The sequence below is a fragment of the Camarhynchus parvulus genome, chromosome 2, assembly GCF_901933205.1.
Source record: "Camarhynchus parvulus chromosome 2, STF_HiC, whole genome shotgun sequence".
NCBI classification, from domain to species: Eukaryota; Metazoa; Chordata; class Aves; order Passeriformes; family Thraupidae; genus Camarhynchus; species Camarhynchus parvulus.
The window spans coordinates 8,361,697-8,389,518 of record NC_044572.1 but is presented as its reverse complement, the minus strand read 5'-3'; the positions used below and the strand labels follow the sequence as shown (position 1 = coordinate 8,389,518).

At 40.9% G+C, this 27,822-nt stretch overlaps 1 protein-coding gene across 4 annotated transcripts in view; it reads right to left on the bottom strand.

Annotated features, from left to right (window-relative positions):
• RBM33 (RNA binding motif protein 33) overlaps positions 1 to 22,243 on the bottom strand; it is a 101,938-nt gene extending 79,695 nt beyond the window's left edge. For all 4 annotated transcript variants that reach the window (XM_030943752.1, XM_030943753.1, XM_030943755.1 and 1 more), the window contains exons 1-6: positions 22,023 to 22,243; positions 10,348 to 10,426; positions 6,636 to 6,684; positions 4,702 to 4,778; positions 1,921 to 2,212; positions 744 to 854 (exon numbers count right to left, since the gene is read on the bottom strand). In XM_030943752.1, the coding sequence (XP_030799612.1) occupies positions 744 to 854; positions 1,921 to 2,212; positions 4,702 to 4,778; positions 6,636 to 6,684; positions 10,348 to 10,426; positions 22,023 to 22,050 (636 nt within the window). In that variant the 5' untranslated portion in view covers positions 22,051 to 22,243. The remainder of the gene's footprint in view (positions 1 to 743; positions 855 to 1,920; positions 2,213 to 4,701; positions 4,779 to 6,635; positions 6,685 to 10,347; positions 10,427 to 22,022) is intronic.
• Between the last annotated feature and the right edge of the window lie 5,579 nt (positions 22,244 to 27,822).

Sequence of the window (27,822 nt, the reverse complement as noted above, 5' to 3'; positions counted from 1 at the left end):
AATAAGACTAAACAGAATTTCAAGAATGTAGAGTAAAGGTTTGTTAAACTGTGAGAGAGGGAAGGAAAAATACTAGAAGCTACACAAATATATATTAAAAATCTGCAATGCTACAGATATATGAAAAACATATAAAAAGCTAAAAAACCTTTTAACATCACTACCATGCTATAATTAGTGAATGCATACTTGGCAGACTTTGGCATAAGCTTTCTCATTGCAAAGGAATGAACTCTCCATTATCCTCACTGAAGAAGGTAAATCTCACAGGAATTTCTGTCTCAACACAACTTTCAAAACAATCTCTTTGCCTGTCTAAAATACCAAATCTTCCATGCTTACACTCCCCTCCCTCAAAGGGTGATACCCAAGAACTGTATGTACATCCCAACAGCACCAATGATCAATCTGGAAAGGGAAGCGCCACAGCTCTTGGAGATTGAACAGACTGTGCAGTATTACTGTCATTTCCTACCCAAATGGGCCCCAGAAATTTCTAATGTTGAAAATTAAATATGCACATTTAGGGCTTTCCCTTATGATTCTAATCCCAAGGGGGAGAAAGGATCTGATGTATCTGACAATATAGATGCTATCACAATTCATTTTATACACAGAGTACTACCACCAATAATTCAACACTGGAAAAGTTGCATGAATTCTTACCAGCAGTAGGGTCAATTCTACAAAATTAATTGTAACAGCACTAATTATTTAAAATTTCCATTAAATTCATTACATACCTCTTCTGATTCATTAGCCATTGTCTGGGTTTCTCCCAACTCTTCATCAGCTGCATACTCTCCTTGTTCTTCCATTGCTTGCTCATTATAGGATTGCATGTAATCTTCATCCTAAAGCAGTACACAGGAAGGTGAAAAGACACAAGGCCAATGAATGGGTGGGGTCTGACTGCATTGCTGCAGCTTCCAGAGTGGAAGAGAAGTATTGCATCTCTGGGAACAGTCAACTGTAAGTGATATGGCACACATACAGCATAATTAGCAGGGTTTAAAGTAAACAGTGATTTCAATATTATCAAAACCAAAACAGTTTCCATTCATATCCCAGCAATGTCATCATAAAGATCCCATTTAATACTGTTTGTCCCAACTACTTCTATACATCAGCATCCACTGATTACAAATTCATGAAGCAAACACTGCAGGACTTTCTGGCCATAGCACACTAACATCAGATTTCACCCATTCTTAAAGCATTCTGCAGTGGCTTACATATGCGTGGGTTCAACTGTGAAAAATTATGAACATAAAACAAAAGCAAAATCTTGCTCAAGTTTGCTTGTATTTTGAAACATGTCACTGATCACATACAGTTTTGATTAAGATTAAATCATTTCATTAACAATTAAAGTCAGTGCATGTTCTCTAATATGCTGCTTAAATTAAATTGAATTATGCAGGTGACATTTTCTGAACTAACCTCCAATCTCTTTATTCAGGTTTAGACAGCTCTCAGTTACAAAAAGGATGAACAAGCAGGACATCAATCACTTTGGGATATTAGCACCTTAAAGATGTCTTTAGCAGGTCAATAATCTTTTCACCTTGGAAGGACTTTATCAGATCTTGTCTAAAGCCTGGATAAAAGCTTTTGCATTAAGTACTTCTAACAATTGGCAGTGTATCTCCACCACACAAAGCAGTTTTCTTCCTTAAGGATACAACCCTCAAGGTCATGATTCTCAACTGCTTTCCAGCATGACAAAGGAGCATTACCTACCGCCAAACAAGCTGTCAACACAAACTTTGTCACAGCCTAGATAAAGAAACTGGCAGACAGTGATAATAGGTCTAATTTCCCCTCCTCCCCAGGGAGGTAAACAGATTTTAAATCATTCTAAAACCCTATGCACGTGAAGCAATGTTATCTTTGAAGATACAATAGAAGGAAACTCACTGGAAATTCATCTAGGGGTTCATTGATTTCAAGGTCTAACACTTCATCTTCTTCTCCAGGCTCTTCCCCATATTCTATTTGGTCTTCTGTCAGCTCAGGATCATTGCCTTCATAATGTCCTTCCTCTGCATACTCTGAGGCATATTCTTCAGGTGCTTCAGATTTGTCATAACCAATTTCATCTTCCCCTTGGTCATACTCAGACTCGTGTTCCAGTGAGGGGTCGTTGATGGACTCGTAGGATGTCAGGATGCCAGATGTGGCATTGAGGCTCACTGTGACACCTGGAGAGCTGTGGGACAGGGGCACAATTCAGAGGCTCAAGTCTAACTGGCAACTACTCACAAAGATTCAGCAAAACTAAGCCAACAAACATAAAATCTCCAAGTTGGTGGATAGAATTATACCCCATATACTGTCTGACTCCATGCCATGTTCTCATAATGCATACTAAAATGCAGCTTATCACCAGCTGCAGGCTATTTGACCAGGGGAATCAAACCAACCAGATGGTTTAGCAGGTCAAACTGGCAAAAGTCCTGCTTGGTAACCAAAGCAGACCAAATTCAATTTTAATTCCAAGAATAACAAAAAAAAAATACACAAAATGACTATAATTGCATCTGTTTTCCCAATCTTTTAGAATACACAAGTAAAATACTTTTTACTAAATGTATTAACATTGTTCATTCTTGATTATCTTGAATTCAAACTTGCATTTTAATGATAGATTTAATGTTCTACTTAATATAAAACAAATAGTCAAAACTGTAATGTAAATGATTAAGACATTCTTAACTAGCACAGACACTGAAAAAAAACCCAATCAATAGAAAAACTGTCAAGTTTATAATCTTCAGGCAGGCAAAGCAAAACTCAGGGCTTACTGTTTACAAAAGCCAGTGCTATCAACACAAAAAAGCAACTAACCAACAGCAGACTAGCTCTTGATTTGAGAGCTCTGTGTATAAGAAACACAAAGAATTTTTTTTTTAAATAACATTCCTATCATTCTCCATTTTCCCAAGTTTGGGGGAACAAGACCCAGGCAGCTTTGAGCTATTTGCATCTCTAAGAGAGAGATTTAAAACAAAAGTGAAGACATTATGCAGGATTATCATTACCCTCCCAACTACAGAAACATGAGGTTGACTGGAAACATAAGGAGAAGGGAAAGGCTCTCTCTGGCAATAAAACTGCTAAAAATGCTAAACTTGTCTACAGAAACCTGTTTCCACTGAGCAATATTATCACATTTGAGCTGTTCTATCATCATTGTGTTTGCCCACACAGCCATCCCTGCTACCCAGGTGTCTCAAGGAGGACATACAGCCTAAAAACAGCCAAGAACTGTAACTGGGATTCCCCTTTTCGAAGGGAACAGTCCAACCCTCACTCCTGCAGAGAGGAAAATGGCAGCCAATGAAGAGACTGATGGTGGAGCATTTTATCACACCCTCATCAGTCCAACATAAGGACAGGAGTCCTTATCCCCATTACAGCTAATACAGGAGATCTCAGAGATGGAGATACACCTATGCATGTTATACATATAGGTACATTCACAGCCCTTCAGATGGCATGCCCTGCACAGCATGCAATAAGGGAAAGCTGGAAAAACAGGCCAGTAAAAGCAGTAATGGCACTGCATCACTTTGGCATTACAAGCATCTTCTCTCCTACTTCACTCCAGCTTGAAAAGCAAAAACAACAAGATACTAATTTTGACTTGTAATGCCCAAAATTCAGCTGAGAAACTGTATTACTACAGGGTATTCACAGGGCAGGATTCTCAGTAAACTCCCATGGAAATATCTTAATCCTATTAAGTCTGTTCAAAATTTTCTGCTGTGTAATTGTACACAAATATTTAAGTCACAAATTCCCCTCCTTGGAGTTTCAGGAGGTAAGACAGATTTTTAAAAGAAAGATGGCAGAAAAAGACCATACAGGAGTGATGCCCTTGGTCCTAAAAATTAAGAGCCAGACACAGTTAAGGGATAAAGGGATTTTACCTTGGTATTTAATAAGGATCCTTATGGTGCACCACTTCACCAAGGTGGAACGTACAAAATGCACACAACACATGATAGATCCCATCTACAATTTACAGACCTTACAAATCAGCATATCTAACAAAGATGTCCCCAATGAGAGGTTTGAATGAATAGTGTGATATTCTCCCATCCTGAGGAATTCCCCCCTGGCTGGGCCAAATCTCCAATCTACAGGATGGATTCTAGAGAGGACCTTGGTTTTCCAAGATAGTGTAGGGTTTTCCAGCCTCCTACTACAAGGCCTTTAGGATGTTTGCTCTCCTGACCTAACAGAACTAAGACTATGATAAATTATCAGACTTCAGGAATTATAAGTATGCATGCTAAGTGTACTGAGCATACATAAAAGTGATAAAGAAAAGGCAAAAAATCATCAGGCATAGGAGAAGGAAGCTTACCACAGCAAGCAATACTGAGGCAGTAAAGAAAGCTCTGTAAGTGCTTATAATTAATTCTATATGCACAGCAGATGACATTATTTCTTCTTATAGGTTTTTCAGAGATTTGAATAAATTTATTAGATCAAAATAAACAAAAAATAGTTTTACTGAAATGTATATATAATGTACTCAGTAGCATTGTTAACATCACTAAGCTGGCTAGGTAAAAAGCAGAACTATTTTAAGTATATACCAATAACTTTAGTTTAGTAGTTATTAGTTATCAGTAACAGGAGTCATTCGTAGCTTTGAGTTATCCAAAACAAGATTCAAAAAAGAAATACCGAAATTCTTGTTCCTCTTCATTGTCACTTTGCAGAAGGTCATCATTCAGCTCTTCATCTGACAAGTCTGACTGATTCTAGGTTTCAAAAAAAGTCAATCATGAACACAAAAGATACAAACTTTTAACTAAGTACTGAAGGCTAAATATTTTTTATGAAGAATACATCTCAAAGTAAGACCATATCTTCAAAGAAATTATGTAATTCAATGAGGAAAAACACACAACACACAATCACAAATCTTAAAATATCTTATACATCTTTGACAATCCTAAGGAAATTTACAGAACTCAAATTTGTTTGTTTATCAACACTTCTTTTTCACTGATCCATTCTCAAATATGGCCAAAGATGACACCTCACTTAAGACAGACCATGAAGAAAGGCAAGCTCTTGTACACAGCCTTGTGACCTTGATGCATTAGACAAGTCAAGAAAACAAATGAATTACAATTTCTAGAGAGAAGAGATCGGAGACTGGAGGAAAGGATATGATAAAGAAAACTGAAAAATCATTATTACTTTGTAAGAGAAGGAAAAAAACCTCCTAATTTGTCTCTCAAATTAAACAACTTTCAGTTGGGTTTTTTTTTAATAATTACCCCCTAGGGAGAGATAACTGCAGTTCTGCTGAGCAACATTTCCAACCTTTAAAGTAATAGGGCCAGAAAGGTTACACAAAGATAGATTTATCTACAAGTACTGGGATGAGATTAAACAGAAGGAAGTTTAGCCTAAATAACTCAGGGAAAACTTTCTAAGAAATCTAAGAAATTATTACCCCATCACATAAGTCCAAACCCACAGCTACTGCCCTGTAACATGGTAAATTAAAAAGAAGAATAGAAAAAGCACAAAAAAACCATAATACACTGGAGAATCAAGTACTGGTTAGTACTCACATATATAATTTTTAAATACAAGTAAGTAGCTTTATCACCTCCATTCAATGTTAACTGCTTCTGGTTTTGGTAACTGTGTAACAAACACCTGCAATCATTATCCTGGAATTTTATTCTCTTTAAACCAGCACATAAGAATAAGGAACTTACTATCTTTAATAGGAAATGCTTACAGAAGTTACAATAATTTCAAGAAGCTTAATTTCCACCACTTAGAGTATGGTTATAAAAACCTACAACAAATAAAGCTCAACTGTTAATAGAGCTGGGTTTCTTAACAACCTATTGATCTCCAACTAAAACTTCAAAAACTACTCTTAAAACTACTTTCAACACTACTTTCAACTACTACTATCTTCATTTAGAAGATAAAATATAGAAAGAGGTGACCTGTCAATTTGATTTCTCAAACATAAGTCCTGTCTCTCCTACTGATATCTGGCAAATCCAAAGATACATTTAGCTCTTTTCCCAGAGATCAATCCTGGAAATAGGTACCAGCAGGAATAGTCTTATAGCAGACATGGGGAAAACTTGTTTATGTTCCCCAGTTTTAGCTGCTGCTACATTTTTCCCCTCACTTTAAAGGGGAAATCCTCTGTTTACTCATCAGGCAATGAGCTGGCAGATAATGCAGACTGAGTGTGAACTTTCACAGACAACAATGACTGCTTTTTTATTTCCTCTCTGGTAAATACTGCTGGTACTTTGACAAGTGATTTTTAACAGCCAGAAAACTGGCACTTGGATTAAATTCTCCATCATGCTAATTAGCATTCAGGAGACCTAAATGGGTTGAAAACAAACTTTTCCTCTAAGTTTTATTTTAAAAAGCCACCTTGGAGGTGTTTCACAAAAGGAAACAAAGCCCTGGGTGCAGAATGCTCTGGCAGTAAGGCAGACCTCAGGTACCTGTGGCTGTGCTTTGGGGAGGTGACTGTAAAATACACAAGGTCAAACCAAACACCTGAACTGTCTAAGCTGAACAACATTCACATTTTAGTATCTGCAATTTTAATGCATAACTCTTACCTTTTTTCCAGTTAGCAAATCCTCTCCAAGCAAGTCATCATCAAGTTCACTGTAAAACAGTAACAAATTTAAGAAGCTGAACTTTACAAAACAAACCCAAAAACCTTACAGGGCATATGCCTTAAAAAACTGCCTTAAGGAGGATTGTTGCCAAGCCAAAACAAAGCCTATTTTAGTAAAGCACTCAGGAAATAAAAGGTATGTCTTTTCAGTGAAACAACAAGTCATACATATTAAATAAGTCTGTATTGCACAGGCATTTCATTTCTGTATGCTCTCCTTTCCATATCCCCTCAACTAAACACAACAAAGGAACAGGCACAGCCAGCCAAAACACAGCCATTCCAGATCCTTCACTCCAAGGCCATTTGGACACACTGTCCAAACCCCAAACTGCTGATTTCCAGCTCCCCAGGGAGGACATGAGACAGCAATGTCCTGTGGGCAAGGCTCAGTCCACAGGTCCCCATGTGGCCCAAGGGGCACTCAGCAAGGAGCTGGGAGCCTGGGAAGCTGCCTGGCTTGGGAGCCTAGATCTGTCCTCAAAGCCAGGCTTAGGCCTTGATCTTGCATAAATACTTCATTTCCTCCTCCTCAAGTTAAGGGTAAGGTCAAACACACATTTGTAGGGTGACAAAATCAAATGCATGTTTCATCAGTTCTATATTTGTGCCCCAGAATTCAGGAAGCACAGAAATATTGGCTTACAACATTTCTGCCATCACAGTGCAACTGTCCCAATACAATTCAGCGCAAGGAACTACATCCAAGGTGAGCTAAACTTCAGAAAAATTGCCTAATTTCATTTCTCCTTCAGTGAAAGAATTATCTAGTGACAGGGATGACCAGATTCCCCTTCAATAATAAACACTTGTTACTGACAAAAACATGTATTAGAATATGCATATCAATACTAAAATGAGATGCCAGTGATTGGAAATATGAGCTGTAATTTCAGAGGAGACTATTTGTACCTGCACACCTTAAAAAAACCAAAGAGAAACAAAACCCACCACCCCTTAGGTAGTACATAAAACCCAAATCATCCCAAGTGAGAACAGCCTATATGAACTGAAAAGGAATTCGTGTAAAAGTTCCTTAAAACTACATGGCAAATGCTTGAAAATGGGGAGACAATCCCAAAATGTAAATCAGTTGGTTTTCATATGGATCAATCTCTTTCAGAGCTAATTACTGTACAGATAACATAGGAGGGAAGGGGTAGTGAGGGTTGTAAACTCTTGTGGGGCTAGGAAAGAACAAATGATACACCAAATAAGTCCTAAATAGGACATTAACATCAGTATACAGAATTTATCCACTGTTACTGGTCACAAATATTTCCAGGAATGACTGAACATTAACAAATAGCAATTGTTTTGTGCTCAATGTAATATTAAACAAAAACTGGGAGATAAGACATACCACACATTCCAAAGAGCAAACTGACTAGAATTTCAGCCTTTTCTTTTAGAGACAGGAGACTCTATGGAACAGAAATGGCTGCAGAAGAATTTCCTACTTCAATTTTGTCTCTTAAAAAAACCCACTAATCTCTCCAACTGTCAGTTATCTGACAAATGCACCAAAATGTTTGAAAATATTTCCCAGCACTATGGCCAACCATCGACAGCTTTTAATAAAACTGCACTAGAGAAATTCCAAGAGATGGCAAGAGCATATGGTACAACAGCATTCAAAGATAAAAACCAAGCTCAGTAGCAAGAAATTCAGATTAAGGAAAGGAATGCAAAAGAAACTGAAATATTAATTTAATTACCTAAACATACCTAGACCTATTTACCACATTACTAAAAACCATTCCTGAAGTGATTGTTTAGAAAAAAAGTTAACATTTGATCTCCAGAATTAACTGCAAACATATTCTAAATTTTCAGAAACTTTAACCTATTGCTTGACAGTCAAAAAAATTAACACTAGGATATAAATGAAGTTTGTATCAGAAGCAAAAAGTAGTTCACAGGGTGCCCTTCACCTACTAAAATATTCAAGGATCATTCAGTATTTTCATTGATAAATTAAAAGAAGAAAAATGACCATGAGTAACTTTTTGAGTACACAAAGTAACAGTGAAAAACCTGCAAGTAAAGTGGAACTATCTCAAGCTCCTTTGTAAGCAGCCAAATCTGAAGCTCTTCTGAAATGATCAGTAAAATAAAACTCCAGAATCTTCTGCTCTGCAACTGAAACCACTTCCCTCACAATTTCACTCCTGAATTTCTGATCACCTCTCTTTAATGAAATACAGCTAATAATAAACACATAAATTAAAACATTTTTCTAAAACTAAATCCTTGTATACTTCAAAGTCTCAGCTTGGTGAAAATAACTCTAAAACTACTGTCAAGCCCTATTAAAACCAGCTTTGCACAAGCAGTTTGCCACTGGGTAAAAGCTTCCAACTTCTGATGTAACAGCTGCTTGACTCTTTCAGATCTTATCAAGTGATGAGTAGGGCAGCTAAACCTGAATGTGACCAGTCAGCAGCTAAGAGCCCACTCATTTATGCACCAAAGGCCAAAAGTTCAGAAAATATCCGAACACAAAACATTCTGCTTGCAATTTTAAGGTTTCTGAACAGCCCATCCTGGGTACAGGAGGCAGCCCAGGAGAGACCCAGCCTGACCAAGTTATTTTAATTCCACTTTCAAAGCAGAGCAGCTCCTTGGTGCACCTCAGCATCCAACCCTCTAACAGCTGCACTGGGCTGACAGAGAGCAGGCACTGCTCATCAGCAAACAGCAGAACACCCTGGATATACCAGAGCTACTGGCAAATTCCTCAGTCACACACTCCTGCAGCAATAAGAACTACCCACTCAACCTAGCAGAACACCAAGGAAGAGGAAACTAATGCCTCTGGAATGACAATAAATGTAGAGCAGTTGATTTACTCCAAAGGCTCAGCTCAGTGGGAAACTACTTACAGTAAAATTTGTTTACTACAATCACTTGAGTGATTATTAGAGAAGACAGAAACCTACTTGGAATATTTTTTCTTCCCTTTTAGAGTGAAAACCACTGGCAAAGTCTGAACAAGTCTATTACTAAGAAGGAATCATAGAAAAATAACAGAAATAAGTGAAATGTTTTCTCCCAGAAACAGCAGATCAGTGTAGCTATAGCAGCTTGATTCCTGTCTCATAAAAGAACAAACATTCTCCCCCAAAATAACCCAGAGCACACACACTTCTCTAGCTTTAGAACAGTCATATTGTTGAAGAAACCCATGTCTCTCTTCCTCCTCCCCAATTTAAAACTGAAGTAGAACTTCGAGGATAGGAATTTAAAGACCAAAGTAAAAAAATTTAAACATTAAATTAATTTAAACATTAAAGTAAAAAATATTTTAAAAATTAAGTTGGGCAAATTCAAGTACTAGCAAATTATATTTAAACCACCTAGCTTTGCTAAATATTTAAAAGCAAAACCAAAACATTAATTGCCAAATTACACACCACAAATACTTTGTATTTATCCAATTTTAAAAGGCATCCCTTCATAATGCTCTATACTCCTCAAGGCAAGTACATGTTTGGCACATCCTAGCCCTGGCTGACACATGCAAAACAACATCTTCATTAGAATCTAAATGTGCACTGCTCTAAATGTTAGAGTACAAAATGCCAGAATGGGAAAACAGAACAATGCAATTCAGCATACAGAACAGAACATGAAAATATTCTACCTACCTGTCCCAGTCCTCATCTCCAGCTCTTCTTCTCCAAGACCTTTCCGCGCCAGGCTTATCAAACTGATCAAAGTCATCATCTGTAAAAAAAAATGTGACTACATTAAATAATCCTTACTGAAACTGAAGCACAGAATAGAATTCTCCAACTAGTTAGAAAGTGGTGTGTTCATTGACAGCACTGGGCACACTTTGGGAGTGACTTCCCAAAGATGTACAAAATTCACAGAGCTCTGGCTCTCCATTTATTCACAAAAGTCTTACAAATTCCTATAATTACCCAATACACCTATACAGATGCATTACCTAACCCCACGTACCACCACTTCCTATTAAAATGTATTAAAATGAGTCCAAAGTTCTTTTTACACCTGCACAGTCTCTTGGCTGAATTAAGTCAGTGGGCTTCCAAATGGGTCTGTGGTCTTCTGAGAGCACAGTGACCTTTAACTTCTGCCTTGCTGGCAACTTTGGACCCCCTGGCTATAGCTCAAGTTTCAGGGCCCAGGTGTAGGGCACAGTTTCTTCATTTTCACAATAGCTCCAAATATTTATCCTGCTTCTTCAAACACAGTAAGACAAGTAAGTGATTTATATCTTAGCCTTAACTACTCTATCTGCTAATAATTAACTATTCCCCATTACTTCTACTCTTCTTGGTATAGTCTTAATCATTATAAATTGTTTCTATCCTCCTAACTAAATCCAGCTAAATTCTTAACTCTTTCAGTTTCTTTAAACCTTTGATTCAAAATGAAAAGGTTGCCAAAGCAACCACACAGATGGGATTTTCTGGGTGGGTATGGGGTGTGCATGTTGTCTAGAATATGCAAAAATACCTTTTCCTACTTTTCAATTAGCATGAAGAAAACAAATACCAGCATAGAATTACAGAATCATTAAGGTTGGAAAAGACCTGTAAGATTGCCAAGTTCAACCATCAACCAGTTCCACCACCATGTTCACCACTAAACCATGTCCTCAAGTGCCATATCCGCATGTTTTTTGAACCCTTCCAGGAATGATGATTTCACTTCCCTTTGGAAACCTGTTCCAAAGCTTTACAACCCTTTCCAACATGCAATCTAAACCTCCCTTGGCACAACTTGAGGCCTTTTGCTCTCATCCTGTTATCCCTTGTTACCTGGGGGAAGAGACAGACCCACCTGGCTATAGCCTCCTCTCAGGTGGTCCTCTCAGAGAGATGAAGTCCCCCTGAGTCTCCTTTTCTCCAGGCTGACTCCCCCAGCTTCCTCAGCTGCTCCTTGTCAGACTTGTGCTCCAGACCCTGCACCAACTTCCCTGCCCTTCTCTGGACACAATCCAGAACCTCAGTGTCTTTCCTGTAGTGAGAGGCCCGAAACTGAGCACAGGATTTGAGACCTCACCAGTACTGAGTAAAAAGGAATGATCACAGCCTTTGCCTTGCTGGCCACACACACAAACCAAGATGGCCCTCTTGGCCACACTTCTGGCACATGGTCAGCTACTATCAACTGACATCTCCAGGCTTCAACAATAAAAAACCGCAGAATGTACTACACAGCTTTGCCTCTTCTCACTGTTGCAACAAGGATCACCCAAAGGAAACAGAGCATGAGCTAAATCACTGGCAGTGAAGGACATTCCAGAAACAGCAGCTCCCCAGAAATGCATGGAACTGAGATACAGGGAAGGTAAAATCTGCCAAATCTTTGCCTGCCTTGGAGGCCACAAGCTCAGCCACTAACACTGAGGCTGCAAAGGCAATGTGAAAATAGGAGTAAACATCAGGACAGCACAGGGCAGGTCAGCACCAGCAACAGCACAAGAGAGAAGTGGGGTGGAAAAACCATCAGTCATCTCAACTGGGGCAGTAAAACCACCAGAAGTCACTGAAGCAGGTTACACTCTGTACCTAAACACACACTTGCCTTCCAAGAAACAACTGCTGCTCCATATTTCCCTCAATAAATATCCTAATTTAGCCCACCACTTCCTCTTGCATAGCTTAGTTTGCAAATGACAATTTTGCTACTTAAAAATGTAAAAACTTCCATTTCTCTGCAAGAATATGCAAAGGTCATTTGCTCTGTTCAGACATCGTGTCTTGTCACCAGGAAACTGGAAGCACATACCCTCATATACACACAACCTCCTCTCCCCTTCTCTGACTGCAGCCCAGCAGAGAATGCACAGCTGGGTTCACTCTCTGTTCACACATTTTAACAACTTGGGTAAGAATCCAACAAGTGGACAAAAGTTATGCTCAACATGGAGGGAAACCTGCTGCAGTTGAACGGCCTGCAAAGTATAGCAGGTCAAACAATCCAGTCCTTGCAGTCTGACACTGAATTGGGATTGCTAAAATGCCATAAATCCACTTGCCCTCCTGAGTCTACTTGCATTCAACTCTTTGACCAAGTACACTGCCAAGGAACAACGTTTTATTCAACTGAGTTTTTTTGTTTGGTTGGTTTCTTTAATAAACCTCCAAAACCAAATCTGTCTTCAGCTCTTTAAACTCAGCCCAGTATCTTTAAGCGAATATTTCCCATATACAATGACAAACCTATTCACTCCTCACTTCATCTTATCAAAATATCAGGGTTAGCGACTCTTGGAAGCTTACAAGAAGGTAAAAACATTAAAAAGAGAAAATCCAGATCTTGCAACAACATCACTATATTAAAAATATTCAAACCAGAAATTTCAATCATGAACAGCTATGAAAGAAAGAGTGCTCAGTAAGAATCATGATGAAACATGAGGCAAGTGTAGCAACTCTTTTGTTTTGAAACAATAGCTAGAAATAATTCTCCTTGATGAGGTTCTCTCCTTTACTGTCAACAGATATGTCTATATTTTAATTTATCTTTCATATTTTAACTGACTTGCATAATCTAAAGCCATTGAGAACAGTTGTTTTACATTTCTCTGCTCAAACATGGACATATTGCAACCTCCTATTCCAATCCCTATTTCACTCACAGAGGAAAACCAAACAAATACACAAGTATTTCCCATCTTCCTCTTGAACACTAAATTAACTAATTCTGTGGTCACTGTGGGGAAAATAAAAAGGTCACATTGCTCTCTTTATGGTCACTCAAAACCATGCTGCAGTGCCTGTCTTAGTGCACTGACATTTTAAGGGCACGAACATCCTACACTGACACTATTCTTACAGCTGGATTACAGTAATCCACTCACTTGATGTAACCACCACCAAAGATTATTTTTTAAGGTAAAGCAACTGGTTTGGCAGCAACCCAAATAACAAGTGTCTAAATATTGCCTAAGCTCAAGAAAATTACCATCAGGAAGACTGTAAATTCTTTTTAAACTATGCCTGCTTGCAAGATATATTTTTTTTCATTTCAGGCATCCCCTTTAGCACTAGAGCTGCATTATAAACCAAGAGCACTTGAAGATCTGAGCTCTTAGCACACAATCCTTCCAGAGATGGACCTTCACATCAGCCAGGTTTAAATCTAGACAACAAAATTACACACCAAACCCTTCTTCTCTCCACAGCACAGTGAAACACTTTTTGATACAACTCATGGCTGACTTTTCCAACACAGATATCAAAGTTTCACAGCCATAAAAATATTTCAACCTATTACTGCTGCTAGTGATGAAATTACAGCAAAGGACGGTCCAAGTTCTGGCAAGTTTCTGAACCTGGAAAGTGTGCACCTGAACTGTCACCACTCAGCCAACATCATGAACCTCCATGATCCACCTCTTCCAACCCCTCCAAATTTATCACATCTTATTCCTTGTTTATGAGAAACTGCTACCAAAATTCAGAGCTGAATCACATCCAGCAAAGCTCCTTTCCCAAGTGCCCTCTAGCAGGATGCACACAAAATCCTCACACCTTGCAAGAACTGCTCCACACATTCCCTCCGCCTCCCTGTTCTCATCTCTTCTCTCCCCATCTCAACACACATGATATAAAGATCTTTGGGACAGAAGGAGACAGCTTTTCTTTTTTATGCTTATTTGTTCTGTGACAGCTGACACTGAGTGTTACAAATTATGCCAATTTGACATTAAGGACTGTCAGAGCCTGGAGCAGGTTGTAGCTTTCCTTTAGAAAAGGAGGTCACAACAGTTACACACACCTACAAACAGCATTCTGTGTCGGCTTTATCTGTGAGACAGCAGCTCTGAAATGGACTCAGGCCTTGCACCTGCAATGTGCTGTGATACCTAACAGTCCTCATGACGCATCATTTTCTCTCAATTTCTGAAACCACACAGACATTTATTTTTCTTTGACCTGTCTAGGCAATAACATTGTAAAATACCAGTAAATAACAATCAATGTTATATTTATAGCTGCTTCTCCTTGAGAAATTTGTAAGTCAATGTTTTCATCACGGGTGGTTAAATGCCTGTAAAACATTAACTTGTACAGAAATAAAACCACTCACCATCAGTAGAGTTCACAACCACTGAGAGCAACAGCCAAAGTTTAATTTTTTTTAATAATTCTCAGTATTACTGTGTGGAAGATAGTAGGAAAAAAGTGGATGGTGAAAATCCATGAAAATAAGGGTTTAAAGCATTCAAATGCCTATGGCAGGGAAGAAGTTCTGTATCTCTTGCAGCACTCGTACACAGCAACTGTTCTAAGACATGCCAGGCACTGGCCACAGCTCCTCCTCCAGCTAAGCTCACCAAGATGATGTTTGTGCATCATCTGGGTAACAACTGGAAGATGCTGATAGGTGATCTCTAAACACATTAAGCCCCCTCTAATTTCCAGACAAAACTGGTAAGTAAAAAAAAATAAACCACAGCAAACCAAAGGAGACCTATCGAGCCCCAAAAAAAGCATTTAGTGAATAAGGAAGCAGAACAGGCCAGTTACAGAGGGAAAACCAAAGCAGTCCTCCACTTGGCTCTTCCCAAAGTGGCAGGGAAGTTCCAGGATGCTGCAGAGGAGGACTAACACTGGCTGATTTGTCAGACCAGCCTGCCATGCAAGGCTCTGGCCAGCTGTGAAGCACAATAAACACAAACATACTTGGGCCCCCGTGGCATTCACATTCTCTGAAAAATCCCTTTGCCCAGGATTTTTCTCCTGGAAAGCTGGGGAGCCTCAGAGAAAAGGAAAACAATTCTTATCTCATTTGCTTCTCTTGTGTTGTGCTCACATGTGGAATGTGTTTGGAGATTGTTTCATTGGATTCTGATGTGAGTTGTTTTGACTCTTTGGCCTATCAGTGACAAGCTGTGTTGAGACTCTGGAAAGAGTCACGAATTTTCATTATTATCTTTTTAGCATTTAGTAAGTATCCCTTCTGTATTCTTTACTATGGTTTAGTATAATATTCTTTAATATAATACAGTATTATATAGTAATAAATTAGCCTTCTGAGAACAGGGAGTCAAATGCTTCATTCCTGCCTTCATTGGGGCATCTCCAGCAAATCCAACAGGCCCCACACTAAAAGGTTCCTATTTTATTGATATTTACCCTGGTGCTGCACCAGCAGTGATGCAAGCTGTTCCACACAGTTTATGTTCTTGGTTTTGTGATATATGGCCAAAACTGGTATCTGTTTTCCTGTTCAATGAGAAGAGATCATCCACACCAGAAATCCACAAAACACAAGCCTCATTTCTTCTCTGGTTGTGCTGATGGCAGTTTCTAACTCTGTGGACACCCTTTCAATAAAATCCTCATTAATTTTTTTGTGTAAAATGGAAGTCTTAAGCTGCAGAGCCAAGTCTCACAAGCGTAGGAGGTGAATCAGCAGAACACTGCAGAGCTCTTAACATCTTAAAATGGTACTAAGAGCCTAAAAGGTAGTCACACATAGCAACTGTTGCTACGATGGAGTATTTTACTGCAGTGACATGGCCAAGACTTCTGGAGGAAGGAAAACATTTGACAACTGCATTTTTAGTCCTCCTAGACCTTCACCTAAAAGCTTTCTGGAACAGTAACCAGGTGCTGTCTCACAAACCTGAACTCTTCAAAATTCTGTGTTCTGGTTTGCTTCAGCATCACACTTCCATGAACATAAAGCTTATTATTGTAGTTTTAGACACTGAAGGCTTCTCCTGATTGAAAACAATATGGACATGCCACAGTGATCCTATAATTCAATGGATAAAAAAGTCCTACATACTCTTTATCCAACAGGTCTTTCAATGAAGTGACTAAAACTCACTGCTTTGGGGCAAAATAAAAATAAACCAAATATGATTCTTTGATAGGTAAGGGAGCCAGTAAAATTAAAAAAAAAAAAAAGAAAAGAACAGAAAATTAGAGGAGAAAAGGTCATTTACCACATGAAAAATACCATTTCTGTGTTCTTCAAATAATACTGAATATAACAAGCCCATCTTGCTCTATCCCATTCAAAACACTAAACATGACAACTTGGCAGCATTTCAAGAGCAAGACTCCAGCTTAAAAACATTTTACCAGATTGTCTTTATGTAATAACATATTTCTACAAAATATTTTTCTGCATATTTTATTGTTAAAGGTTACACAACACATAGGAATTGTAAAACCTTGATTTTCTGCACCTGAATACACCATGTAAAAACAACTAAACAGTGAACTGAATTTTGGTCTCTCTTGCCAGGCAACACAAAATAACAGGTTTCATGAGCAATGTGTGTGCTTGTAACACAGGCTGGCAATGTAACTGTACTGTTAACATCAGTTTAACAAAAACTTCTGGTAACAAATCCTGACAGCATCTGGCAGGAAAAAAAAAATGACATCAACAGGAACTTCTGAATCCAAATCTGTGCCACAAACCCAACACTTCATGAAACCCACTATGAATCCAGTCCCACTTATTACAAAATAATCAACCCTTCTACACCATCACAAAAATCATGTTCAGCCTTACTCCCACATGATGCACAAATACACCACACTCAAACACAAACAGTTCAGTTTATCTGTTCAGGGACAGACACCAGACAGCCTTGATATTGGTAAACAATTACTCATAGAAGTCCTAAGTACTTGGTGACTAAGTATAACAACCCAACAACTGCCTAACACATTCCTCAATTAGTGTATTTCATGTTTTGCTTCCAAATTATTTCCGTAGACAAAGTTTAGCTTCCTCAAAGAAATAAAGCAAAAGAGTAAGTTCTACAGGAGAGAAATTATTTTTATCTTCTTATAAGCAACTTTTTTTTTAGAGTTTGTATGCAAAGCAAGTCACTAGCAGTATTCAAGATCAGAACTAATTATGATATGCTGTCTGGAATTGAAATTTTCTAATCAATGCTTGAAAGAAACAGGGCCTCTTCTTCCTTTTCTTTTTTAATTAATAAACTGCATCTAAACCCAAAATCACCAAGTCACAAAAAAAAAATACTTTCAAAGTCTGATTGAGCTAGAATATATATTTGCTTTGGAAAACCAAAAGTGCCATAGTCTTTGTATTACAAATGCTGAACAGTGAAGGAAAACAGAGTTTAAATGAAATTCACATGAGCTTGGTTCCCAAATGGATTTGGACACTGATGAGAAACTGCAACTCTCCAGAAACTCTCCAGTATCTTTCACGGCAAACTAAAGTTATAGTTAAAACTGAGACTGCATTATAGCACAACATAACACAGGATTAATCATGTCACTTGGAGGTTTTTTGGTCAAGCCTGTGACAGCCATCATCTTAAATTATTCTGACAACAAATTCTATGTGATCTAAAATCGGAGGCTTAGTATTTGATACAAAAAAGTTTAGCCTGGTTATTGTAAAAACAACTGATACTAAGGCTATGCTTATTTCAGATGACCTGAAAAAGAAGACATTCAGAAGAGTGAGACCTTGTCAAAAAAGCAGAGATTAAACATTGCTGTGTTTAAAGGACATCTCCCTGCCTCAAGCACACTGAAGTGGCACTGGTTTTTGGCACTAGTTCCTAGTACAATACTACATGTCCTACAACACAAGTGCACTGGTTCTTGGTACACCCTGAGCATATTATTTCATGAACTATAAACTCTTTAGACCAAGACATGGAGGAGTTTTAATGTGTGCATCACCCAGGCATAAATGTAGAATCTATTTCCAGTCCCTGGAGGCCACTGCTGAATAGCCTGGAGCACAAGTTCAACTGAATCTGTCACCCTGGACAATTTCTCCTGCATCCTTGGACAGCGATCCACCACACACAGGAGGTACCACACATGCTGTGCTAGCAGGATCAGCTTTGCTCCACTTTTTATCAACTGCTTCACAAGAGGCTTTTAAAGCCCTGACATTGCTGAGAGTGCAACAGCAAACCTCAGACATGCTCAAATGAAATTAAGCTGCTGACAGCCTCAGAGGTAAAGAAACACCCACTTTCCATGCAGGACTTCCAGCAGGAAGGGACACATCTGTCAATGGACCCTCTCCAACCCCTCCTCCACCCCATCCCATGTCATGACTCACAACCCCAAGACATCTCCACCCAATGTCTTCCAAGCCACTGATGTTCATCAGAAGTAAACTAATCTGAAAAGAAAATTTACAATAATTTTGCCTTACTACAGTATGGCTGACAATGAAAATATTCTCCTTGCCTTGTTCTGAACATGGTTTGCTGTTTAACCTGTAACCATCTCACCCTAAATGAGACTAATATCTAGCTGCACACTGACTCCAGAAATATCAAGATAAATATCAAGAAGAAAAGTCAGCATTTATACAAAATGGTTGTTACCTTATATGATCATTAAACCATGTAATAGTCCAGGTTTGAAGGCACTCTCCACCACCATCTGGTCTCCCATGAAAAAGGGAGCCTAGAGGAGATAATTTATCTAGCACCCTGTCCAAACATATCCCAAAAGCATCCAGTAAAGAGGTTCCATCATGTCTCTGAGGAAATTTTTCCAGCGACTGATTATCCTCCCTGGTAAGAGTCTTTCTTGAAGCAAGTGAAACCTCTCCTGGTGCAATTTGTAGCCACTGTCCCTTGCCTGCTCTGCATGGATCCTTGTGAAGAGAAAAGCCTCCATCCTCTCTATACTCACCTGTTAAGATTATGTTAGTTGATATTCAGTGTTTCCTCAGGTTCTGTTTTTGTATGTAAAATTGGAACAAAGTTTGGGAACCAGTGCCTTATCAATGAGCAACTAGGAGCCCTCAAGGTCCCTCATCACTTGTACACCCACCTCAACTTTTCATGTTTCAACATACAGCCATTCTACAACTTGAAGCAGGTTGGATCAGGCTGATTAGCTAAGGAATTTGCAAACTATTATGCAACTGTGAATTACTCCCAGAGACCTCACAGACCATCACTTCAAAACTTTCTAGTTTGCGAAACTCAACACCAAAAGAGCCTTAACCTTCATCCTCAGAAAGCTCTGCTGCACCAACACATCTGGTCAAGTACTTGTGAATGATTTATTCTAAAGAATCACACCACTATTTCCACAAAGCTTCAAAAACTATAAATCAGCAATGAGTCCATAGATGCTCTCCAACAGACACATCACCTTCCTTCCATTAAATACCTTGAAATGTTCAGCCAACACAGACATTCCACATTTCATTCTCAGTCCTGTAACATACCCTTCCAGAGGACTTAAACTTTAATCTGCATCCTCAAAGCCAAAACTATCTAATTTTGTCAGCTGTTATGCTACAATGTCAAATTAACACTAATTTATATTCCCAATACCTCTTTTGTACTGTTTCACCAACCATTAGCCTTTTTTTTAAGAAAACAGTGGGGTGCTCTTATGTCCATATTTTAAAGTCTTTTCCTCACCCCAAAAATTCAAAAACTAAATCCCGAACATTAATTTCTACAGTTAAAGCTATAAATTACCAAAATCACTTAGTTTGGAGCTTCTTTCACATGCTACCACCACTGACTTTAGATAGCAGTCCCCTCCCAAAAACAGCTGCATATTCCATTTCTCTAAGTCCTAGGCTTTCTTGACTGGGCTTTAAAAGTGTATTTAACAACCTCAACCAGGAATTTTCCCTGAGTAGTCACATGGACCACACAAGTGTGTGACCTGTGGGTTCCTCCATTCAGCAAGTGTTGCACCAACAGTAAACAAACACTGTCTGTATGGGGCAGGGATCATATTTAAGTGGCCACCATTTACTGGTGAGCACAGTGTGAACGCTGAACAAACAACTGCTTGTGCCCACTTAAAACAAAGGGACCCCAATTCACCCTTGGGCACAAATGGAACTCCACAACAACAAAAATCAGCCTTGAAATGGCAGTTTCACCACTCTGTTGAAGGCTGCCTGCTGCAGTACATGAAAGCACGTTCATTCAACTTGAAGCAGTTTTAAACACAAGAACTAAAATGCTTCAAAAGTGAAACTTTACTTAAATTACTCCATCCTCACAATACCACAAAAACTTCCACCTAGCACATGAATGGCAACCTTACTTCCACATCACAAGTGGAACCACAGACCTGAACCACACAAATAAGCACAAAGACTTTTGAAAACTAACTCTAATATTGCAGTATATTTAATACTATTATAACAATGCTCAAGGTATTAAACTATTTGCTGTTTTACCAGTAGTGCTGTCCTTTCTAGCCTTCTTCCCAAACTGAACTCCTAAATTTGGGAATTTCTTTGTAACATTTACCTTTATATATGGCAAGACTTCCCATAAAAATGTAATTATGGATATATACCTTGTTACCCATCAAACCAACCATGGAGCACAGTCAGACCCCTCAGCTGAGTGAGCACTGAACCAACCACCCCTCTCCTCCTCGACAACAACTTACAGAGACTAAATCACCAAAAACTTTTGTACAGACAAGGACAAGTGGGTCAACAGACCACTCTGATCAGTCTTTATCAAAAACTGCTACTCCTAATGAAAGCAAGTACAGAAACACACAAGTCCTTTTAACAGTATCACTCCTGAAGACTACGGAGAGACCCCTGAAAGACTTTCTTTTAATCACCCAACCAAATATTCTCATTTTAAAGTTTGCTTAATCAGAATCACAAAGCTGTCTATTAAAATGCCGTGTGCAGAAGTGTCTGTGTTCATGCAGAAGCACAGTGGAACAAACACCTGAGAGTCTTGCAGTCAAACACTGATTTCATTTTACACTTCTCAAGTGAGATCCTCTACTTCTGCATAGTCTATGAAATAAATTACAACTACACCGCAGATTAATGATGTGTTACTCAAGCCACACACCTGTACCTGTAAAAACTATGTGGAAAAATACCAACCATCCCCAGAGGTGTTTAGAGAAAGACTGGACGTGGCACTCAGTACCATGGTTTAGTTGATACGGTGGTGTCCGGCCATAGGTTGGACTGGACGGTCTCAGTGATATTTGCCAACCTAACTGATCCTGTGATCCTGTGAATGTCTCGATAACACCCACCCACGTTCCCCGATCGCCCCGCACCCGCGCAAAGGCCGCTGTCCCTGCGGGCCCTGCCCCGCCGAGCGGCCGCAGCCGCTCCCTGCCATGGCCGGCCCCAGGACCGGAGCGGCGCTGCCGGGACCCCGCGCTGCCAGGGCCGCTCCCGCTGCCCCGATCCGCGCCCCCAGCCCCCGGCCACGCGGGACGCGCCGCCCCCAGCCGGGCCCGCGGCGGCGTCTTCGCCCCGGGCGGGCCCCGCCGAGCCCGCGGTGCCCTCACCCCGCCGGCCGCGCCGCCCCGAGCCGGCCCCGCTCCCCGGGCGCGGCCCCAGCACCCACCTGCGCCTCCTCCCAGCGCGGCAGCCATGGCTCTTCGGCCGGCCCAGGCGGGGGTGGGTCGCGGCAGCGCCGCGGTGCCGCCCGCCGGAGCGGCGGGTGCGGGTGCCGCGGCGAAGGGCGCGGGCAAAGGGCCGGGAAGGGCTCGGATTCAGCGCCCGGCGGGCCCCGCTCCCGCCGCCGGAGAACAACAAACTAGCACGACATGGCGGCCGCCACCGCCGTCGCCGCCGCGCTGCATGCTGGGACGGCGGCGGACCTGGGGCCCTCCCCCTCCGCGGCGGGGGCGGGCGGGCGGCGCGCGCCGCTGGTTGGTCAGGCCGGCGCCCCCCCGCGCGTGCGCGGGGCCGGGAGGGCCGTGCGCGTGCGCGGCGGGCGGGGCGCGTGCGCGGGGGCGGCGTGAGGGCGGAATGGCGGCCGGGGCGGGGCACGGGGCACGGGCAGCGCTTGCTGTCCCGGCGACGTGCGGGGCGGCAGAGGTGGTGCCGGTTCCCCTGGCCTGCACAAACAGGGGCAGTGGGAGGGAGAGGCTCCCTCACGCGGGTATCTACGTGTCTCTTGCGGATGTGGGTGACTCCTCGTACCACCGCTGAAATGCGCGGCCTGCACTGAATCACGGGCTCAGTTAGGTTGGGAAAGACCACTGAGATCACCGAGGCCAGCCCGTGACGGAACAGCAGCGTAGCAACTACAGCCCGGCACTGAGTGCCACGTCCAGTCTTTCCTTAAACGCTTCCAGGGACGGTGACTCCTCCACCACGCTGGGCAGCCCATTCCAGTCTCTAATCGCGCGTTTTGTCCCACCTAAACTTCCCCTGGTGCAGCTTAAGACTATTTCTTCTTGTCCTATCGCAGCTTGCTTTAGAAATTACATCGACTCTCCGCTGACCACACCCTCCTTTCAGGTGGTCGTAAAGAGTGATAAGGTCCCCATGAGTCTCCTTTTCTCCCGGCTGAGCACCCCCAGCTCCCTCAGCTGTTCCTCTTCATTCTTGTGCTCCAGAGCCTGCACCAGCTCTGTTCCCTTTCTGTGGAGCCGCTCCAGCAGATCCAATATCCTTCCTGAGTGGAACGTCCCAGAGCTGCACACATGGGGCTGTATTGAGGCCACCGAGTTCAGCTGCCTGTTGGGTGACAAAAAACCTCACAAGTCAATTAATTAAATATACCATGAAGGGGATGGGTCAAGGTGTGTTAGGTAGATCTGTGATTCCCCATCTTTCAAGGCTTGAGCATGCAGGGAAGGTAACCCGTGTGTTAATTGAAGAAGTTCAGATCCTGTGGTTCTTGCTTCCACACTCAAACCTCACCTGAGTTCTCCCTTTATGGTTCACAGTTACAACACGCTCAGTTTAGTTCGCTGCAAGCTGTGAATCCCTTCCTGCTGGCACTCCAAGCACTGCCCTCCTGGCCTGGCTGCTTTGCTACTTGCCCCCTCTCATTTTCAAAGTACCCTGTGTGGCTACTGAGTATATCAGTTTGGATCACTGATCAGAAAAGTAATTACCAAAAAGTTTCCCCTTCAACTTTTCCTTCCTGACTTCTCCAAGTTTTAACAGGGAAATACCCAGACTTTTGCACAGGCCAGGTTAAATGCAATATAAAATTATGCCATGATATAAAACAAACTTCTAGGTTATACTACTTGTAAGGAAACCAAATCTGACCTAAAACAATTTAATGGAGCCTACTATAACAAGACTAGTTCAAGTAAACGGCAAAACTTTCCCAGGTGGACAAGTCCTCATGGAAATAATTAACAATGTTAGTATTTAAATTATCAGCGTTATCTGATTAAACCCTCGCTAGGAGAATAGGGAAGTTCTCATGTCACTTTGTTCTGTGCTCCCTGCAGACTTGTCTCTACATTGCATTTGATCTCATTTTTCAGGTTTCTTCACAACCATAGAGCTAGAGCTTTATTCTTTATGTATTCCTACAAACTCACAGGCAAATTCTGCTTTAATATGGGAAACAGGCCATCCGTAGGTGATGGTGCTGATAATTTAATGTGTAGTTCATCAGTCCAGCTCTGACTGCCTGACATGGGGGTGATGAGTGAATGCAACAACTACCAATGGTAAAAACCCATGAGGATTTCAGTGGGGGGGTCAGGAGTTCACCAATTGCTTCTTGGTATTGATCTTCCTTTCCTGAAGCTGGTTTGCAGTACAAAAGGGTTTCCTGGCAAGGGAAGGAGTTTCCTGGACCCTTTAAAGGCTGTGTGGGGCAAGACTCAGCCAGGCTTAGCTGCAGCCTGTTACAATTCACAGCTCTCCTGTCAAAATTCTCTGTATCCCTTTTGTTTGATGCTGGGAAATTGTTAAAAATAAACAGTGTTCACAATGGGCAGCTTTGTGGAATTCACATATGTAGATTTTATGGATATTTTATACCTTATATTTTTGCTCATTTTAATAGCAAATGTTTTTGACTGATAGTCCAAACAGAAATCAATTTACCATTTTCTTAACAGACCAGTCCAATGTTAAAGAAGAATAACAGGACACTTAACTATTATTTTGTTAATATACAAACACTTAGCCACTTTGCACAGCTCTGGTACAAAAAAGTGGCCATTCCCAGGTATCCAAACTTCAGCAGGTGTGAAACAGGGACCTAAATGGTAATGACAGAGTCAGGTATGGTGACCCCTTCTCACCTTCACTCAGAACTTTCTATGAACTTTCAAATTCCAGGAACTATCTGGATTCTGTATAAAAAGCCCCAACTTTTTCTCTATGCTTCCTATGCCATGCTATCAATGCAAATGTGCTCATGTCTTTTCAGTAAGTTAACATACAGCTTCTGGAACCCATGAATTAAAATTATTGTATGTGAATTAATCATCATCAGTTTTAAAAATACTTTTGGAAGTTCTGCATAAATAACATTTTTGCCTGTGCATCTTCCCAGCAAATCCTGTTGCAGTCAGAAATGCAACAGATTGTCTTGCAAGGGGATGATATAAATGACAAAGAGAGAACTCAAGATCCAATAATCCTGGTTCTGCATTCACTGCATTACTGGAGCAGGTTGCTTTGCATTTCCTGTCTCAGATTTCTTCTTTTAAACCTTTCAGTAAAAATTGTTGTGTCCTAACTTCTCCTACTTCTCTTAACCTGTTTCTGCAGTAATAGTCATTATCAATTCATTTACAGTGGGTTTGGATGTTAAAATTTTCTTTTCAAAATAATTTGTAACTTATTTCTGGAGCAGACAATCTATTTTAAAATCTTTTGTATACTTAAATCATTATTTATTTTTGCACTCTAGCCTGGTTAAAAATTGGTCAGAAAGCCAGTACAGCAACCTTGCAAGTTTAATTCCATGGAACACTTGGAATTAACATAAAGGTGTTTAGAACAGTGTTGGTTCCTAATTCCATAGACAAAATATAGTTTTTACTTACTTTTGAACCACACTTACCTCTTTGTGTGCTTGCTTTCTAGTCTGGCAAAACCAGACTGAATTTTCACAGCATGGCAGGCTGGGCCAGATGGGTGATCCAGTCTGGGTTTGGCTCATAACCTCCTTGTGCTGAAGCTCTCAGTGACACCTGACATCTTCCATCCAAAGTTAAACCTGTCTGGGTGAAGTCCTCCAAACCTTGCACTTAAGAGTTCATGGGTTATTTCAGCAACATCCTATGATGCACCATGTTCTGTCACACCTGACAGGAAATTCTGGATTTAAAGTGTACAAATGAGGGGTGCAAAAGCAAATTTGCTCTCTTGTAGGTGTCACTGGCCTGATCTAGGACCTGTTGGCAGTGACAGCAATCACAGGAGGCAGTACCTCTTGAAAGAGAGACACAGGTGAAAGGTCCTTTTCCTTTGAGCCAATCCCTGGAAGGGCAGAGGCAGATTAGGAAATTGCAAAGACTTAAATAAATGTCTTATAAGGAAGGAGGGCAGTATGAGGATTAAAACAAAGTATATGAAAAACACTGGTGATAAACCTTGAACAGAAACATTTCTGAGTGTGTTACAGCCCCATGACTAACTGTAGTTTCAGAGCTGTGGCCAGCGTTCACGTGTATCCAATTTTGGTTTCACTGCAATTTTTTTTTCTGTTTTGTCCTGCATTCTTGGTACATATTTATCCCCTTGTTGCAGCTTATCTGCCTTGTAGTCTGCAATCCACTTGATGCATCTTATTTCAACTGTAATTTCTTCAGAGCAACGTGACCCTGAAGCAGCTGTGAGGATGGAGAACCGGAGAGCTTGTGGGCTGAGAAATGGCCTGAGCAAGCAACGTGTCAAGTGTGGCGTCCCTAGAAAGCTGGTCAACCACCAAAGACCAAAATCTCAACAGAACACATACCTTGTTGTAGTGTAAAATATATACAGTTTTATCAGCTCCAACTGGGCTGTACTTTGGGTTCTGAACAGAGAGCAGCACTCAGAAGCCTGGGTAGTGCTCTGGACCCCAGGGTTTGCAATATATTTTAGGAATCTTGTGAAAAGAAATCAAGAAACACCAAGGAAATCCAAGTGTTAAATGTTTCACAGTGTTTTATTTCTAGAGGGGTGGGTTTCAGTCTGGATGCTGGTATCTTACTAAGCTTTGCTTCATTTCGCCAGGATTCCATCTGGTGTCAGGGATGGCATGTGAATCAGGGTGAAGCTGACAAATGTAAGGCAGTCCTTCCTTTCAAGAAAGACTCAATGTAGTGGCTAATGTGTAAGATCCCCCATTCTTAGGTAAAGGGAATGGAACCCCATAATAAACACATCAGAATAAATAAAGGTTAGGAGTGTTTCCCAAGACTTCCTGACAAGGAGCCAATGTGCAGCACTTGGCCTTGCCCAAGTGCTGAGCTTTGGGAAGAGCTTGCTTTCTCTGGACACAGGCCAGGCTGTAAAAGAGCAGAAGGACATGTGATGGCTCTAGGCAAACCTCAGGGCATCACAAGGAGCTCCTGTGGCTCAGATTCCTGTGACCTGTACCTGTGAGCAAAGCACAGTGCTCTGTGGAGCCCTACTGAACACTGTGCACAGGTAGCAAATGTCAGCAGTCATGTACAAACTTCCAGATACGAGCTCATGTTCCTAAGAACTCCTCGTGCCAGAAGGCTATAATCCCGTTAAAAGCCTCTGGGAACTGCTGCAATGCAAATAATAGTAGCAATAATTAGCTCTGCTTTAATTGATACTGTGTATTCCTCAAATGTCAGTGAAAATTTGCTTTGCTAAGCCAACAACTTCTCCCCTGGAACTCTGCTGTCTTTACCAGAATTACACGAGGGGTGAGTTTGGATCATTGTAGGTTCCTGGCATAAATTATCAGCTGTTGATTCCTTGCCCTTTAAAACTTGGCAAGCATACAAGAAGAGTTTGCCAGACATGCAAGAACTAGGTCTATGCATTTATGGGTAAATCCTCTGGGACTATGCACAGAAAGGAGTACAATTTGCTAGAAGTAGCCAGCTGTGAAATCCAGGAACTCTTGCACACAGCTCAAGCAACTTAGAGCACATTTAGCCTGGCGTCAATACCAGAGGTTGCTGGAAGCAGTTTTTGCACCCTCAGCTTTATGAAAGCAGAATGTGATAGCAATAAACCCTGTAAATGTGTGGAGATGCTAAATTTACAGAATAATCCTAATGGGGGTGATTTGGAGTAGCATAATCTAGAGTAGGTTTGTGGTTTATCCCAGTGGCTAGGAGTTGTCTCTGCTTGATGTTGAGAGTGCAGGTCTGAGCACATCATTGGCATAAATTAGTAAAGATAACACACTCCAAAGCTCTCAGCAATCTTCAGCATGAACCATGTCCTCATCTGGACCTTTTGTCTTACTA